Source organism: Microcebus murinus, chromosome 10, assembly GCF_040939455.1.
Source record: "Microcebus murinus isolate Inina chromosome 10, M.murinus_Inina_mat1.0, whole genome shotgun sequence".
NCBI classification, from domain to species: Eukaryota; Metazoa; Chordata; class Mammalia; order Primates; family Cheirogaleidae; genus Microcebus; species Microcebus murinus.
The window spans coordinates 43293929-43312708 of NC_134113.1; the positions used below are offsets into that span (position 1 = coordinate 43293929).

The 18780-nt window shown below is 37.4% G+C and overlaps 1 protein-coding gene across 1 annotated transcript in view; it reads right to left on the reverse strand.

The window, feature by feature from the left end:
• The window catches only part of TRHDE (thyrotropin releasing hormone degrading enzyme), a 385264-nt gene that overhangs the window by 351777 nt on the left and 14707 nt on the right, over positions 1 to 18780 (reverse strand). Inside the window, exon 2 of the mRNA XM_012738835.2 lies at positions 18266 to 18539. Coding sequence (XP_012594289.2) covers positions 18266 to 18539 — 274 coding nt within the window. The remainder of the gene's footprint in view (positions 1 to 18265; positions 18540 to 18780) is intronic.

Below are 18780 nucleotides of genomic sequence, written 5' to 3' on the forward strand. Positions count from 1 at the left end.
TAGATTGTCTCCTAGAAAATGCTTGTAGGACCAGATAGAACCTGTTTAATATTTTAGCTCTAACATCCCCCAGCTATGTGACAATGATCAAGTGTTCAGGCCTTCCAGATTCCATTTCCTCATCTATAAAATAGGGATAATGATAGCAGCAACATCACATGGTTGCTTTTCCCTGCTCCTGGCACATGTTTGGTGTTCAATAAATGTCTGATGCTGTTATTATGTTTTAATAACAATCTGTGGCAAGGACTGCTAATGTCCACCAATGTCCATTGCTCTAGATCCTTAGTTTTAAGATCACTTCATTTTTAGCTTACATATGGCCTTATGGAATAAAGACTATATTTCTTAACCTCTTCTGCAGCTAGGTATAGCTAGTGAGAAATTCTTGTTATGGCGATAATTCTTGTTATGGCCAACAAGAATTAAAAAGAAATGCTCTGTGTGTGACTTCTGGGATATGCCCTTAAAAGGAGAAAGCAGAGTCACAAAAGATCATCCCAGACAGAGAGCGTGGGAAGAAAAGCTCTAGTCCGTGCTTATTCTGGAGGGTACACCAGGGACTTTTAATATATCCTCAAAGCTGAGGCCCCATATTGAAGGTTATGGAAGGTTCAGATTCAGTAAGTCTGGAGTAGGGTCCACAAATGTGAATTTTGAAAAACAGTCGCCAGATGATTCTAATATGCACATGTACTTTAGGAATCACTACTATAGGGCCTCTACCACATACATTTAGAAGATGAATGTAAGTTGAGACCAGAGCTGCTGCTAACTGTCCTACAATTTATAGGACAGACTCCCACAACAAAGAGTTATCTAATCCCAAATGTCAATAGTGTTGAACTTGAGAAACCCTGTTCCAGAGTGCACACTGGGCCCCTTCCTCTACAGATCTGTGGTTAGAATGCCCCAAATGCAAATTCTCTGGGAAGTATCTGACATCTAGCTAGAAAATAAGTTCCATGAAGGGAGAGATACCCCTGTGTCTGCCCAGTAGGCATTCAATCTAATATCTGCAGAGCAGTGGGAAGCAGGGACTCTGCAGTGAGACCACCTGAGCTTAAGCACCAGCTCCAGCAGTTACCAACAAGCAAGTTAGGCCACTTCTCTGAGCCTCCATGTCCTCATCTGTAGACTATAAAAAATACCGTGGTAGAAACTTTCTTATGTAATTATGAAGACTAAATGAAATAATCTCTGTAAAGTTCTTAGACTAGTACCTGGCACATAATAAATTACTAATAAAATAATCCTATTTTTAAATAAAAAATAATAAATGATTTTGTGAAGTTCCAATAAGGCATAAAATCTCCTCTTTTCCCTTTTTTAACTTATATGTCTTTTTCCTTAATTCCACGTTTAATCACAGCCTAATAACTAACAGGATATAACTTCATATATGTGTTTTATATATATATGGACATAGATAATAGGCATAGACACATTGGGATTACTGATTTAATCTCTAGTTCTTCACACACCTTTCTCTCTCTGCTTTCTTCCTGGGAGAAATTCTTCCATAAATCTAAGAATATTCCATCTTCCTACATATGACAGAACCATAAAGAAGCATACCTTACACATATCTCACTTCCTCTAATAATTAGGTTATAATTCATTTGCATAATGTTTGTAATCACTGGAAAAATAAACACAGTTAATTAATAATAATTATTTATTTAAAAAGTAAACAAATATTTACAATACTTTTCACAGTGGCATTATACTGGGAAGCCTGGGTGAAATAGCAGTATTCCTATTTTCATCTCCTAAACAAGGCCTTCTTGCCCTATGCAATCTACCTTTTTTAAAGGTGTTCTACAAAGGTTCCCATTGTAACCATCTGTGCTCATTCCCCCCTACCTCATCCACAGTCTTAGCCTGCTCACCAGTGAAACATGAACTTACTCTTGTGTAAGAGTAAGTCTGTGTAGCGCCGAGCTTTGAGCACCCTTATGTGTCAGGTAATTTGATGGGCACTTCACTTCCATTCACTTTCTCAACCACTTTACAAGGTAGACCTTGTTGTTATCCTCATTCTATATAAGTAACTATGAATGAAGTTAAGAAACTTGTCCTAGTAAGTGGTGAAACCCAAAATCCAATGCCGATCTGCCCAGCACTAATGCTATTTCCACTAAGTTTCTCTGCCCAGCCTGTGCTTGGCTCCTCTGTGGCCTCATAGAAAACACGTCATTTTGGCTGGGCTTAGTGGCTCACACCTGTAATCCTAGCACTCTGGGAGGCCAAGGCTGGAGGATTGCTTGAGGTCAGAAGTTCGAGACCAGCCTCAGAAAGAACAAGACCCCATTTCTACTAAAAATAGAAAGAAATTAGCTGGGCAACTAAAAATAGAAAAAAAAATAGCTGGGTGTAGAGGAGTACAATTATAGTCCCAGTTAGTCAGAAGGCTGAGGCAAGAGGATCACTTGACCCGGGAGTTTGAGGTTGCAGTGAGCTAGGCTGATGCCCTGGCACTCTAGCCTGGGTGACAGAGCAAGACTATCTCAGAAAAAAAAGAAAAAGAAAAGAAAGCACATCATTTAATAGAATCCCTACACTTTTAGTTGATTCTTTTGCATAGTACTATTTCATTCCCTCACTGTTCACATTGCCTTTCCCTAGGGGAAGGTATGATAAAAAGATTGTCTCCACATAAGCATCTCTTACATTCCCACAGAGGCCCTTCTGATGGCATTTCTCACTGTCCAATGAATTACTAAAAAGAAAAAGAAAAATAAGACCACTCTCCCATTGACCAAAAGTGATCCAGTTTCAAATGATTATTTTTTCCTTTCTGAAATGCTCACAGACACTTCTGCATTAATTCTAGGCATGTGTGAAGATAACCTAACGTTCAGCCTGACTTGCCATTTAAAAGATTTACATTTCATCAGAGAGACACATATAATAAATTTGAATATTAAAAAAAAGAACTTCGTATTTCTTCATTTTTCTCCCACTGGTATGACAGGATTGTGTAGTGTTAAGTTTTAGGGGAAGAAAGAAAGTGAAATGCTTCACTTGGGCCAGTCCTCTCCCCAAAACTGAACTCTGCAGAGAAGAGTTGGAAAAAGTAAGAGAGGAAGGGAAAGAAAGCAAAGAGAAAAACTCCCAGAAATAAAACCACGGTGCTGTGCACCATCCTCTCAGTCAAGCAACCTGAAACTTTGAGGTTTGCTTTGATTCACTTTTATTTTGTTGTCAGCCAAATCAAGGCACTCATCAAGACCTATTGATTTTTTTCCCTCCAAATGCACTTTATATCACCGATGCTTTGAATATTTACTGAGTGACTGCTGTGAGCAAGGAACTGTGTTGTGTACCATGGGGTATATATATGTGCTACACATATTTCTGCAAGCTACACAAGATGCACACACACTCACACACACACGTTATACATTATTTCTGTAAATTTCGCAATATATATATATACACACACACACACACATACTCATATATATGTGGGTGAGTATGTATATATGTTATACATATTTCTGTGAGCTGTCCATGATATACACATACATGTACACACACACACACACCTGGGCTGTCCAGAAAGTATCCAGCCATGTAACCATTCTCATTATATTAACAATGGCTGGATATTTTGGGAACAGCCCTTGTATATCATATTTTTGTGAGCTACCTACATATATATAGTGTATGTGTTTGTAATTACATGTGTGAAATGTATAAGAGTGTGTTTTTCACTGGAAACAGTTCTTGTCCTCAAATATCCTGAAATCTAGTAAGTGAGAAAACAACATGAATTTATTAGGACAATAATCCAAAGAGAATTGCATCTGAAGGCCTATTACAGTTCAAAGAAGAGAAAGCATATAGCTGGGGCAAGGCTTCATGGAGAAGATGAAACCTAAAACTGGCTAAAGGAACAGTTACCTTCTTGTGCTAGGATGATTCTCACTTGCTATGCCAATATTCTTTAAAATCTCAATTCAGTAATTAAACCACAGCCATTCATGGAGCTATGTTTAAAAATGTTTCATTGCCATATGAAAAAGGCTTATGGACAGTGAGGGAACTTGCCTTTACCATAATCCTCATAATCTAAACCCCATAATCCATGCTATATCATGACCTTCTGGTGGGCTTTCAAGACCCTCAAATTATTTGGCATATTTTTTTTGAGATTAATATTTCTTAAACCTCAATTTAATCATCTCATTCCCTAATCCTTTTAGAATACTTGTTGCTTTTCATTTCCAATCAGAACTTGTCTCTGACCCCACTCTACCTATCCAATTGTATTTCCTGTAACTCTCCATCCAGCATCTTTTTCTGAATCCAGCATAGATAAGAGTACAAGCTCCAGAGCTCCCACACCTGGGTCTAAATGTTAGCTCTGCCACCTGTGGGCCACAAATCATGGACATGCTAGGTATTCCCTCTCAGTACCTCTTCTCATCTAGAAAATTGGTATAACAGTTCCTGCCTCAAAGTGTTCAATGAAGTATCAAATGAAATGATACTTAGTGCCCAGCAGCTAATTAGCACCCAATAAATGATACTTATTAATGTATTTATCTGATGTCTTGCTTACATGATATACTTTCCCCTCTCTTGATATTATCACACAGTTTTTCCTTTGAGAAGCTATGCCTTCCAAGATTCCATCTGCCCTTGATAAGTAACTGATGGAGTGGGTACTCAATTCAGGAAAAACAAAAAGCTCACTGTCTCTCCTAGGAATCTGAGGATTGCTTCTAAGACAATCTGGTGACAGTGCCCCAAGAATATTGGTCATCAGTATCTGCTGTCAAGATCCTCAAGGCTATCCTTCCCAAGACAATTACCTGACTCTTCATTTGTGTGAGCTTCTCAGAATCCTACCCTTGATATTCTCCTTTGCTTAAGTTTTCCTGAGTTGCTTTCAGATATTTTCAACCAACTAATTCATATATTAATCTTCTCTCTCTGAAGAAAACCCAATGGTCACTCTCTCCATAACACTCTTTATCACACAAACAAGACACTTGAGTTTGCCTTCCACCTACCTATCTACCCATCCCTCAAGATCCAATAATTTTCAACAATTATTCATGCCCTTATTGATCTCCTTCTTTGCTATTCTTTGACATCTACCATCCCACTGAACTTACCTTTTCTTTATAAAATAGTGCTTTGTACCATCCAGTGTGTGGTAGTGTGTTTATCTTATCTGATTAACTGGCTCTTCCTAAGCCCCTTAAAAACAAAACCTATGCCTTACACACTAACATAGTGAGTGTAAGGCATAGAGGAGACACTGAGTATCTATTAGTTAGTTGATTAAACAGAAAAATTCAGAAATTTTTCCTTTTCCTGTCACTCAAAGTCCTACACCTACACCTATGTGAACTTCTTATCAACCTGCCTAGTCAGTTCTCTTTGATCTTCTTGATTATTCCAAAATTTTTCAAATATCTCAGTTCATTATTGGACTGGTCAATATATATTTTTGAATGAGTGAAAGTATGGTTCTCTATGGTTTTAGTAAATATAATAAGAAGCAATTTTCTGTGCCATGTGAACAGCACATATGGGTAGTGATTGGTTTTAGGAAATTGCTGGTTCCTCCCCAAATTAAACCTAATCAGAAAACAACAGCATCTCACAGACCCAGCAAGTTTCCATCCTGCCATCTGGTCTGATAAGGAAGTCAAGAAACACTAGTAGGTGGCAGTGGCTGAGGACAGACAGTACTATTAGTACTTTTGATATCTTCTTCCACTCTGAATATTCAGCCTTATTTATTCATATGAATACAAAGGACTTCTAAGAATAATATTTGATTCTTCAGAAAAGAATTTTTCTCTGTTTCCTGCAAGTCCTATCCCTAAAAATATTAATATATCTCAACCAAATAGCCTGGTTGATCTTTCTGAAATTTGATACCAGATCCTATAAGTATCATTTAAACCTAAGTAACATCAACCTTTAGAATATGATCTTGTCTCATCATTTGTTTTATATCATGGTTACACAGAGATTCTTCTCTGTACTGCAGTACATTTTGTGTCTAAGACAATATGCAAAAGTTTGGCTACTTTTTCATGCCAGCTGCAATCCTAGCAACTCTACTTGCCTGCTCATGTAGTCAGTCACTTAATGCCTGTTGCTTGATCCTTAGAAAAGTTGAGCTAAACCAACATAGCAGCCTTAATGAAACAGGAAAACAGATCCTAGTAAGGTAAATAATGATAAAAAGGAATTGAGATCCTTTTGATAAGGAAAATAAAACATACTTTTTATCCACATGCTTCTAAAGAAAGGTCCTGATATAATCTGAAGCCCTCACAACTCAAATCCTTTAATGGCTCCCTCTGCCAAAAGCATAAAATCAAAACTCCTTATTATTACATACAAATCCCTTCATGTGTCTCTTGCATAAATCTCCAACCTCATCTCTCATTCCTTCCTTCTTGAATATTACACAACCCTCTACCTCTCTTATATTATAAAGGTGTGGCCAAAAACAATCCTTTAAAGTGAAAGTCCTAGAAAACTTGAAGGAAAAAGAACAGGGAATATATTAAAATAATAATAAATATGAAGCCAGAGGCAAGTAAACAGCAAAGAAAGAAAAAGCAAACTTTTATATATTATCAGATTATATGTCATTATTTTATTCTAGATATGTTGGGACCTTATCTAAGAGTCAACTGGACTGGCTGCCTCCTCTGCAGCCACCCAAAATCCCACCAGGAAGACTAAGGGAAGGAGGATCACAGCTAGAATCATGTTCTTTTTCTCTACTAAAAGAGAAACAGACCTGGCTGTGTAATATGGAATCTATTACGCATATTATCAAGTATAAATATATTAAAATCATTATTACATTGGTCAAACTGCTCTGTTTTCTAGGTTTGGTTTTTTGTCGCCTCAAGCTCTTTCCCTTAGTTTCTATTAGCATCTTCAATACATAGACTCTTAAACCTCAGAGCAGTTGATAAATTGTGGATTATATAACAAAACCCATTATCATTCATCACTGAATCCCCCATCAACCCAAGCCAGCCACCAGGGGAAGGAAATTTGCTGGGGCACACTCCATTATATCAATATTCCAAATAAACCTTGGAGCTGGATAGTTCTGAAAGGTCCTCCACTAAATAAATTTGGCCTGCTCAGTCCTTTGCCTCCTCTGTTATTAAAATCTCCCTCTAGACTACCATTCTGCCTGCTGTAATCCTTACTTCCAACACTCTTAACCTTAACACAAACCCCTGACTCCTGCTACTTCTGCCCACATTTTCATCCTTAATCAGATCTGCCCTTATCCACTCTCAGGGCTGTAAAGAAGGATGAGTACTTTCCCAGCTCCCACCATTGTTTTACACCACTCTTCCTCTGCTTCCACGAAAAAACTCTCTTCTTTTGGAGTTCATGGCTTTCAGTTATCCCCCATCTAGGCCTATGGATGATACCCTTGCACTTCTTTGATGAGTTGGAAGCCTGGCTCACAGCTTTCTCAAGGATTTCCCTAATATTCTCAAGGATTCCCCCCTCCATGTTATTGACTTTTGTTCCAATACAACTTTATCTCTGCTCACTTCATGATTCTGTCCTGATATCCCCTTTATCCATCCAACTTTGCAATAACAGGCTTAAAATGTCTCCAACTTGCTCTGAAATCTGAAACCTTCCTCTCTATCATAGAGTATCTTTCTATCTCATCCACTTCATCTATACACTCCTACTTTTATTCTTATGGTGACTTCTAGTCTTCCACCTTCCCAATCCATTTGTCACCAATATTACTCCCATGATGGGTTCACTTACTTCCCTGATCCTCTGTATGCCAGAGCTGATGTTTTCAACAGTGCTTTTGTGGTCTGTAGCTGTCTTACCCTCCTGACTGCTGGGCATGACAGTTCTCCAGGTTCAATCACCCCGCATCTGTTTCCTCTATTCCTATTGCTGGGTTCCTAAAATTTGTAGAAAGGCACAAAAGAGTGTTGCTCTTTCCCCTATAGACACAAACTATTAAATATGAGGTAGCCTTTCACTGCCGTGTAGAAACTTTTTTGTTCTCTTATTATAGATTCTGCTCTCCCATACTCTAAAAATCACTCACAATAGGCTCTGCATAAATATATTTTCTCATCCCTTCCCTTAACAAGCACTCTCAAAAGCATAGTCTACAACCACTATGTCCATTTCTTCACTCTCACTCCTTAATAGAACCCATTGGGTCTGTTCCTACCACACTAATGAAATTTCTGGAGGTTCATCAATTTTTTATTTTTATTTTTTTTATTTTTAAGGACTCTAATAAACTCCTGATCTGGCCATGTAACCTGCTGATATCACTACAGACCTGACTGGGTAACTCAAACCTGGCTCAAACATATCTCCCATGCAGTAGAGGTGAGCTGAATGTCATAATCCCAAGACAGGGACCCACATAGCAGCAGACCACCAGCCAACCCAGGCCCAACCAGCTATTGCGTGACTGTTTCCAACAACCAATCAATAATACTCAGGGACTGCCTACCTAATAGAGAAGAGATAATTCCTTGTCCTTCTGTTTGTTAGGAACCATCCCATTTCTCCTCCCCTGTACCAGATTCCTCAGCATAGGCACTGAATTAAATTTCCTGTTTGGTAGCAAAATTTTGTCTCTCAGTACCCAACTCTCTCTCTTTTTGATTCTGTTCATTTTTCTGTTTATTTTTATTTCAGTATATTACGGAGGTACAAATGTTGAGGTTACATATATTGCCTTTGCTCCACCCGAGTCAGAGCTTCAAGCATGTCCATCACCCAGATGGTGCACACTGCACCCATTAGGTATGAATATACCTATCCCCTCTTTGGTCCTCCCCCTCCCACCCAACACCTGATGAATGTTATTACTATATGTGCATTTAAGTGTTGATCAGTTAATACCAATTTGCTGGTGAGTACATGTGGTGCTTGTTTTACCATTCTTGTGATACTTCACTTAGTAGAATGGGTTCCAGCTCTACCCAGCATAATACAAGAGGTACTAGATCACCACTGTTTTTTGTGGCTGAATAGAACTCCATGGTATACATATATCACCTTTTATTAATTAATCCACTCATGTATCGATGGGCACTTGTGTTGTTTCCATATCTTTGCAGTTGTGAATTGTACTGCTATAAACATTCTAGTGCAGATGTCTTTTTTTGTAGAATGTCTTTTGTTCCTTGGGTACATGCTCAGTAATGGGATTGCTGGGTCAAATGATAATTCTACTTGTAGCTCTTTGAGGTATCTCCATATTGCTTTCCACAGAGGTTGTACTAGTTTGCAGTCCCTCCAGCAGTGTCCCAACTCTCTTTAACAATGCTTGTCACCTATGTCTTCCTGCAGAGTTCCTTAAAAGTGATGATAACAGTGTTATAACATTCACTATTTATATTTCGATATTGGTCAAAATTACTTCTCATGAATTTGTATGCCCCACATATTAGCCTATAACCAATAGGTTTTGGAAACCCTTGACATTGTGATCTCTCCGAAGGGAATTCACTCAGTGGAATTTCACTGAGTACCTACCATTTTCTACATACAATATGAACTCCTGATCTTAATAAAGATGAGTAAGACATGGTGCCTACCCTCAAGGAGTTCACAGTCTATAGGAGCAAAGCAGCTAGCAAGAAAGGAATGTGAACAGCAGGAAAAATGTCTATGAGAGATAAATGCACAAAGTATGCTAAGGGTGGAGAGAAGGAGGATGACTAACTCTTCCTGGAGTAGGCAGGAAGCTTCCACTTATATTTCTAAATAGATTTTAATCCAACTCCTTTGTTACTATTTATTTTTCTTTCTCTATTGGCCATTATTATATTTGTAATGCAATATAACCAGAATTCAAATGACAACAGGACTCCTATCACTAACATGATTTTTTAAAATTAGAATATATGCTTAATACATTAACCTATACTCTCCTCATTCTCTTATTAAAAGGAGACCTAATTTTGTTTTCAATAGAAAATCACACAGAACAATAGTCACATGTTTTAAGTGTGGGGTTGTGTGTGTGTGTGTGTGTGTGTGTGTGTGTGTATCTTAATACATATAGCTCATCACTAAAAAAATGAGCATCAAAAATGTGCATTGTATGTATGTGCATGTGTATTCTTCTGGATGTGGGTATACATACGTATATACCACCACTGTAAATTTTGTGTATCCTTCCTATTGTAGTCAGTACACATAATAAAGGTAAAATAAATGTTTAGGACACTTGTAGTAGTTTTTCATCCAGCATCCTTTTTCTAGAAATCCCTTCTTTTTTGTAATACCTACTGCCATCCACAAGGTTGACGCAGAAGACGCCATGCTCCTGCCATAGGATGCCCCATGTGCAGTCTACACATGGCAACCAGGGGTGATCATATGACTCAAGCCAAGGCAATTAATTCACTCCCTATGTGTCTGGGAATTGATAAAGGTCGCTTTCTCTCTTGGAGTCTGACAGCAATATGCAAAACTTGGGAATTTTTGGCAGTCATATTCCATCATATGAGCAAAAGATAAGAGGAAATCTGTCAACTCTAAGACAGTAAAATAAAGCAGAAGTATTGACAAATATCTGAAACAGGATTCCTGAGTTCCTCACCATGCTCCAAGTCCCAGCTCCATCCCTAATCTGGGATATTATGATACACCCCAATCTCTTTCTAATAAATTTCCTTTTGCTTTAGCTTAAATTGAGTTTTTCTTACCTGCTAATAAAAGAATGCTAACTAATAAGATTCTATATAACCATTTATGATGGAATGAACAGATCACTTGGGCAGTGAAGATCACACCTCCAAGAGATTGTCCAGGGAAAATGAAAACCCTCATTGGTTGTGATGGCCAATTTAAAATACATAGTGAATGTGGACAAGAGATATGATAGAGCTGTCATTACCTTAGACATTAAAGTCATTCTTGACGATTCTTCTGTTTCCTCAATGTTTTCTCTTTCTTATCTTTTGCCCCTCACCAAGTCCCACCATTTCTTTCCTTAAAATGCCTTTCATGTCTAAACTATCCTATCCATTTTGATTATAACTACTCTAGTCCAGGGTTTCATAGCTAAATGGACCCCCTGCTTCCAGTTCTCTCTTGTCCACATATTTTGCATGCTTTCCCAGGAAGATTATTAAAATTACACATATCATGTCTCCAGCTTTTAAATTTCCAGTGGCTCTTATTGTTAACTAAAGTCTTGAAATTTAGCTAGCACAAATAATCTAGTTTCCATCTACCTCTTGAACTTATATATCACTATTCCCTTATATGATATCTGAATATATCATCATTTTAATTGCTATCATCAGAGTGAATACTTTGTATCAGGCACTAAGCTTATGAGTTTATAGACATAATTTCCTATAACATTTATTACAACTATGGTGATTTTAAAATGGGTGTACAAATTCTTTGAACCTACTCCCATTGAAAGATGGGGTCTATGTCTCCTTCTCTAGAATCTGACTAACCTAAGTGATTAGCTTGTAACAAAGAGAATGTACCAAAAGTGACACTGTTTAAATTCTTAGGCTAAGTCAGAAAGGATAATACAGCCTCTGCCTTGCTAAATAGAAGAACAAAAAATAGGAAACTAATACAATCCATGTAATCATTTATAATGGATTGAACAGCAGGGTAAACCTCTTGATTATACTCATCTTTGCAGGCCTGAATCACCAAGTAGCAAGTGCAGCATGAGGCCATGATGCTGTAAGGAAGCTCAGACCACAGGAGAGACCACTGGTAGATGCCCCTGATGAGAGCCCCCGCTGAGGTCCCATACAACAGCCAACAACAAGCAAAGCCACTTAGTAAAGATGCTGTCAGATGATTCTGGCCCCCAGCTGTCAAGTCAGCCCCAGTGGACAAGGTTCTCCAGCTGAGGCTTCAGACATGTGAAGCAGAAATGAGTCATTCCCTGCTCTGTACTGTCCAAACGCTTGACACACAGAATCCCTGAGCTTAACAAATGGTTATTTTTTATTGCTAAGTTTTCAGATGATATTTTATTCAGCAATATTGATTGGAACCAATTTTGGTATCTGGAAGTAGGGCATTACCATAATGAAAGTCTAGAAACATGTAGCATTGGCTTTGGAACTAGACTGTGACCAAAAACTGAAAGAGCCTTGAGGGGATTATTAGCAGAAGCCTTGAGGAGGCTGCTGGTGAAAGCTTGAAGGATAATTAGGTAAATGTTATTGAAAGCTGAAGGAAAGGGAACCTTTGTTACACAGTGGAAGAAAGTTTGGCAATCCTGTTACCTGTAGTACCACGGAAAATGAGAAATGTAACTACTGAACTATATATTCCAGCTAAGAAGATTTCCAGGCAGAACATTGAAAGTGTTACCTGGATTCTTCTCACTGGCCATAAAAATTAAAAAAGAGAAGAAATGAGGTTAAGATTAAACTGTCCTGTTTTCAAGCACATTTAGAGGAGATATAAAAGAGTCTGGACTTGCAGGATTTGAAATTAAAACACTTTCTCCTTCTCAGCCTCTCCAGATGGCAGAAGATTCTCAAAGTAAGAAACAGGTTCAGAAAAAAAAAAAAAAATGACAGGTCACTGTCAGGAAAACATCGTCTAAAGATGATGCCAAGGGTGAGACTTAGTTAAGATCTCCGAAACTCTTAAAGCAATGCCCACAACCTCTTCAAAAAGACAAAAGGCTTTATAAAGATCTTAAGGATATGCCTCACAAAGCCTCCCTGTTAAATAATAGAGCATCTAAGAATCTTTATTCCACAAAGTCGCAAAGTAGACAAAGGTTCATCCTAAAGAGATCTGTGAGTATAGTTTTATCTAATGGATATAGTGGCTATAACTTGATACATAAAAAGCCACATATGTTTTTTACATATGTACACCTGCTTGGACTTAAAGTAATAGCCAATACAAAAGAAAAAAAATAGACCTTTGGACCCCAACTTTTTACTGGTAGGAAGCAAGATGATGTTATTGGATTCAATTGCAAACACAAACTACAGTCATCCCTTGGTGTCTATAGGGATTGATTCCACGACCACCTGTGGATACCAAAACTCAAGCATGCTCAGATCCCTGATATAAAATGACATAGTATTTGCATATAACCTAGGCACATCCTCCTGTGTACTTTAAATAAGTTCTAGATTACTTATAATACCTAATACAATGTAAATACTAGGTAAAGAGTTGTTATAACCCATTGTAAAGAAAATAAAGGTCTGGTACATGTTCAGTACAGACATAATTTTTTTTCAAATATTTTCAATCCACAGTTGGTTAAATCTATAGATGTGGAAGCCATGGATAAGAAAAGCCAACTGTATTGTTATTCATTAATTATTATTTAATTGCAAACACAAACTACATTTTAATTGAAAAAGAAAGGATGTCTTAGAAGGCAAAACTAAGAGCCCAAAGAATGCGGCCAAATGTCAAAGAACAACCCACAGGCAGCAGCACTGATGCTTAATTAAGGAATTGGTAACATGTGCCCAGTTGGATTTCATAATTGCTGTTTGGCCAGTGACTACTCTATTTTCCCATTTTCTCCATTCTTTAATGGAAATGGCTTTTGCAGTAATCATATTCCCATCTCACCATTCTCTGAGGAGGGGAGAAAAGGGAGGTAGATAACTTATCTTTATAGTTAACATATCTTTATAGTTAACTTGTCCTTATAGTTAACCAGTCTTCAGAGCGAGAGAGACCATGAGCAAGAAACCAAATCAAGTCATCTCATCTGTGCCTGCACCTGAGTCAGATGGTGTTATCCTGGACCTCAGACCTGAGCCTGATGTTGTAATGGGATGAGACCCATTGGCAAGTACATACTATATGTGGGATTGGTGTAAATAATTTGTAGGCAAACAGCAGAATGTGTTGATTTTGAAACAGGTCCATAAATTCTTTGACACTCCTCCCATCAAGACCTGTGGTCTATGCCCACTTTTGTTGAATCAAGACTATCCTTAATGACTCACTCACAACCAGTAGAACATAGAAGTGATGCTGTGTGACTTCTGAAGATAAGTCAAAAGAGGCCATATAGTTTCCACCTAGTTCTTTTGGGACAGTCATTCTTGGAGCTCTGAACTATTCATTTAAGATGTCCAACTACCCTGAGGCCACATGCTTTAAGCAAGCCCAGGACACATGAAGAGGCCACACATAGATGCTATGGCTGACAGCTTGAGATCACATCTCAGAAGACTGAAAGCACAACCACCAGACAAAGAGGGTTTCAAATGACTCTACCCCCAGATGTCAAGTTGCCCCCAATCATCATGCCTCCCCAGCTGAGGCCCCAGACATCACTGAGCAGAGACAAGGTGCCCCCATTGTGCCCTTCCAAACTCCTGACCCACAGAAACTTTGAGGATAATAAAATGGTTGTTTTATGCTACTAGGTTCTGGAGTAGTTTGTTATGACATGATAGTAACCAGAACAATATTGTAAAAGAAAGAATTCATACTTTCAATTTTCAAACAAGAAAACCAGAATAAAGAGAGGTTAAGTAATTAACCAAGGTCACAGAGAAGCAAAGCAAAGCAAACATTCTGAAACAGACCTGCCTGATTTTAAAATTGACATTTATAGTGATAATACTAAACTATATTCCATACAGATATCCTTGCCTGTCTTTTCTTATTCACATTTCCCTGGCCAAGGATTATATGCACACATTGTCTGTTTCTCTAAGACCGAACCGTCGTTCACGGCTATACTAAATCCTATCTCTTCCATGAAGCACATCCCTATACTTCAACTCTTATCAATTTCTCCCTCTTCTAACTAGTCTTGAACTTATTTTCTACAACTTTCAATTGACAATTAGTGAATACTAGTGTGACAAACTCACAATTAGTGAAGTCATTGCTTTTTCTATGCGCAGTTTTTAGCTACCTTCCTGGATTATGCTCCTAAACTAGGGTTGAAGATTAAATGTCTACAGGATTGAAACAGGTAATAGACATAAGTAAAGTGGATAGGTGTAAAAGAACAAAACCAGGTGTAAAGATTAAATTACACTGGGAAGCAAACACCCCTTGTAAATGAGTCACTACCACCCAGCTCTAGCACATCGATTTTCTTCATAGCATATATCACCACCTAACATATTATATATTTATTTGTTTGTGTTTCTCACCTCATTAGAATGTAAGCTCCCTGAGAGCAGGAACTTTTTCTACTTTATTTGCTGCTATATCACGAAACCCTAGAACAATACCTAACATTTGGTCAACAGACATCTGTTAAAGGAATAAATGAGTGAACAAATATTACCAAGCAGGAATGTGGGCCCAATGTTACAAGATCTTTCAATTTTTCAAGAGAAGCCACAAATAAATTATTTTAGGTATAATCTCCCAATTTCTAAATGTTGACAACTAAACATTCAGCCATTAGGGGGATGGGCAAACAAAACATGTCTGCAGCCTTGGATTCAACATGAAAGCTATATTTGCGATTTCTGTGCTAGAGAGATCTTAGACATTTTTAATCTATCTAATTACTTAGAATATGTTTTCAAACTGTAGGTAGCTTGATAAGCAAATAATGATGGTGATGATGATGCTTCAAGCATTCACACTTAAGGCACAGCTACAATTCAGCTGTATTATTAGTATGCTACTCAAGTTCCTCTCTCATATCTCAAAGAAAATTGCTTGAGCTTCTGATCTAAAATGACCACCTGGACTTCACATGGCCATCGCACATCCAAGATTCTAAAGCTAAACTTCCACTCCTTCCAGCTGTTAAGTGTTGTGAAGTGTCATTCCCATATGCTCCCAGTAATAAAGGGGAAAGACAGTAAAAGGAAAATAGATTGGATTTCAAAGGAGTGACCAAAAAAGAGTCAAGTTTTAAACTATATTTCCACAGTTGATAAATAAGAGCTGCCAATGGCAATTTTGTTTTCCTTTTTACTGATTTTTAGACTGTATAATCTAAAAGTATATTTCAGTTGACCTTTCAGTGTTCTCTGGTAGCATTTTTTGTCTTTTCTACATAAAAGTTATTAAGTAGGAATTTTGAAATGTTTACTAATTACCTAGAGATTCTTAACTCTGATAAAAAAAAAAGTCACAACTAAATAACTTAGTGTATCTGGCTTTAAACGTGGGTCACTTAGCAACAAGCATAATTGTGTAGGGCTGAGAACACTTTTAAGATACTTTAAAGAAAACACACTAGAAAAAAGCATTTCCAGTGCACCCTATGCTAGCTGACCCACAGCAAGTCAATCATCACCCTTTGAAGATGCAGAAGGAAATGAAATGTCTTCGTGTTCCTTTTCTGTGTTTGGTCCAATGAGTACAGCCTTGAAATGCCCACAGAAGACATCAACAAACATCAGAGTAATTCAACATATCAAATGATTGTAAGTCCAAAATAGTAAAATGCCTGCTAGCCTTTTATAGTCCACATTTAGGACATTATTTTTATGATTATATAGATGAATTCACTATATACAGTTCTTTAATAATGGCATTCGTTTTGTATGCTGGACGATGGTATTTTTTAAACAAGTTCCACAATGATTTAAATTAAAAGTGACAGTGAGGAAAATTTTTTTAGCCTAAACTATTTTTCAAAATTTAGGTTATTACAGAGCTATGAATTTCCTGCAGATTAAAAATATAGATTTCTATTTACCTATTTATTATGTTCAAGCAACATTGAATACAATAGCCATTGGATGGGGAGAATCATAACCTGAATTCTCTTGTAGACTCACAAGTGAAATGATGAAACACAAATTTTGTAGGGCACAGGAGGAAAAACTCAAAATCTGGGATCAAATCAACAGAGGTTTGACTTACAGCTCAACCATTTGCTTAATTTTTGACTCTGCATTAGTTACTGAATCTCTTTAAACCTCAATTTACTATACTAATTTGGAAAAAGCAGAATTATAATACTTTGTTTTAAGGTTAATATGAAAATTAAAATAAATGCATATATCACGTAAGCCATTGAGATGAGGAAGAAATTGTTGATGCAACATGGCATAGTCTAGCCTAATGCAATGCAATCACATGTAAAGAAAATGCCTGGAAAATCATGCTATCACAATTGATGGTAATCATTGAGAATCTAATTGATTCGTATAATAAATTTAATGCAGATAATGTTCCCTCTATCTCACCTTTTCTGAGAAAATAAAATGAAATAAAAATAAGTTACAATATAAGTTGTACATAACTTATACAAAATAAGTTATAGAATGTTATCTATAGTATAAAATCCTTTATGGAATTTTAAAGCATGGTATGTATTATAAGTGTGTGTGTGTACCTTAGTAATTGTATGATAACATGCATGGAAATAGCAAACACCAAATTCAGGACAGTGGTGATCTCTAAGGTAGAGGGCAAGGCAATGAGATCAGGGAAGGTTACAAAAAGGGCTTAAACTCTATCCAATATGTTTGACTTTCTTTTTTTTTTTTTTTTTTTTTTGAGACAGGGTCTCACTTTGTTGCCCAGGCTAGAGTGAGTGCCGTGGCATCAGCCTAGCTCACAGCAACCTCAATCTCCTGGGCTCGAGCGATCCTTCTGCCTCAGCCTCCTGAGTAGCTGGGACTACAGGCATGCGCCACCATGCCTGGCTAATTTTTTATATATATATATATTAGTTGGCCAATTAATTTCTTTCTATTTATAGTAGAGACGAGGTCTCACTCTTGCTCAGGCTGGTTTCGAACTCCTGACCTCGAGCAATCCGCCCGCCTCGGCCTCCCAGAGTGCTAGGATTACAGGCGTGAGCCACCGCACCTGGCCTGTTTGACTTTCTTAACAAGAAAATTAGATTGAAAGAAAAATGGTAAAATATTTAATTATATAGATCTGGCTACTAGTTTACTATATTATTATTCATCAAATTTTCTGTACATTTGAAATACTTCACAATACAAAGAAGCAGCCTTCCCAGTCACACAAACATAAACAGGCAATTTCTCCAAACAGACAACATCTATTCTAGAGACACCCAGGAGATGGAGGGTAAAGATGAAGAGGGGCAGGGATGATGGGAGAGGTGGATGTAGGTGGTTAAAGGAATAAGAGGGCTAGGTATAAAAGAGAGATTCCTCTCTGAAGTTTTAAAACCAGGAAAATACCTTGTCCCCCAAGAATTAAGGAAAGAATTCAGCTATATAAAGTGTGAAAAAGTTAGAAATGATCCATTATTAACCCAGAAATCAGGTCACTTTATAAAGTGTACATTATCCAAAAACATCATTAAGCTGAAAATACTTACTACAACCCCACTCTTGGTGGTAGTTTCTCTGTATGTGAAGTTGCAAATTGCCCAGGCTAAATAATATGTGGACATGAGGGGGGTCTGTGAAAAGTGATCCGTAACCCATCCATCTTCCTCAAACACAGAAGTTTCCACTGGCATATTAGATAAAGATAAATAGGTTGCTTGATGCTTGATGCTGATTTTGAAAGTAGCCTTGTAGATTGGCTCATCAAAACAAGGAAATGCCTTTCTGGCATGTGTAGGCGAAAACTGAGTGACACCAAGGAATCTGGAAAAAAGAAAATGACATTCTCAATTACATTTATGGCTTGAGTTAAGTTATGGCCACATTACATGCTTCTACTGATAAAATAATATATTTTGCCAAATTGCAATATACTTTTTTTCTGAATCAAACTTAAGTACATGAATAATATGAAAGCATAATTCATATATAATATACCTCCCCAACAATAAAAGCTCTTCAGGGAAGTTTCTTATCTCAATTAAAATATATTCTCTAAACCCAG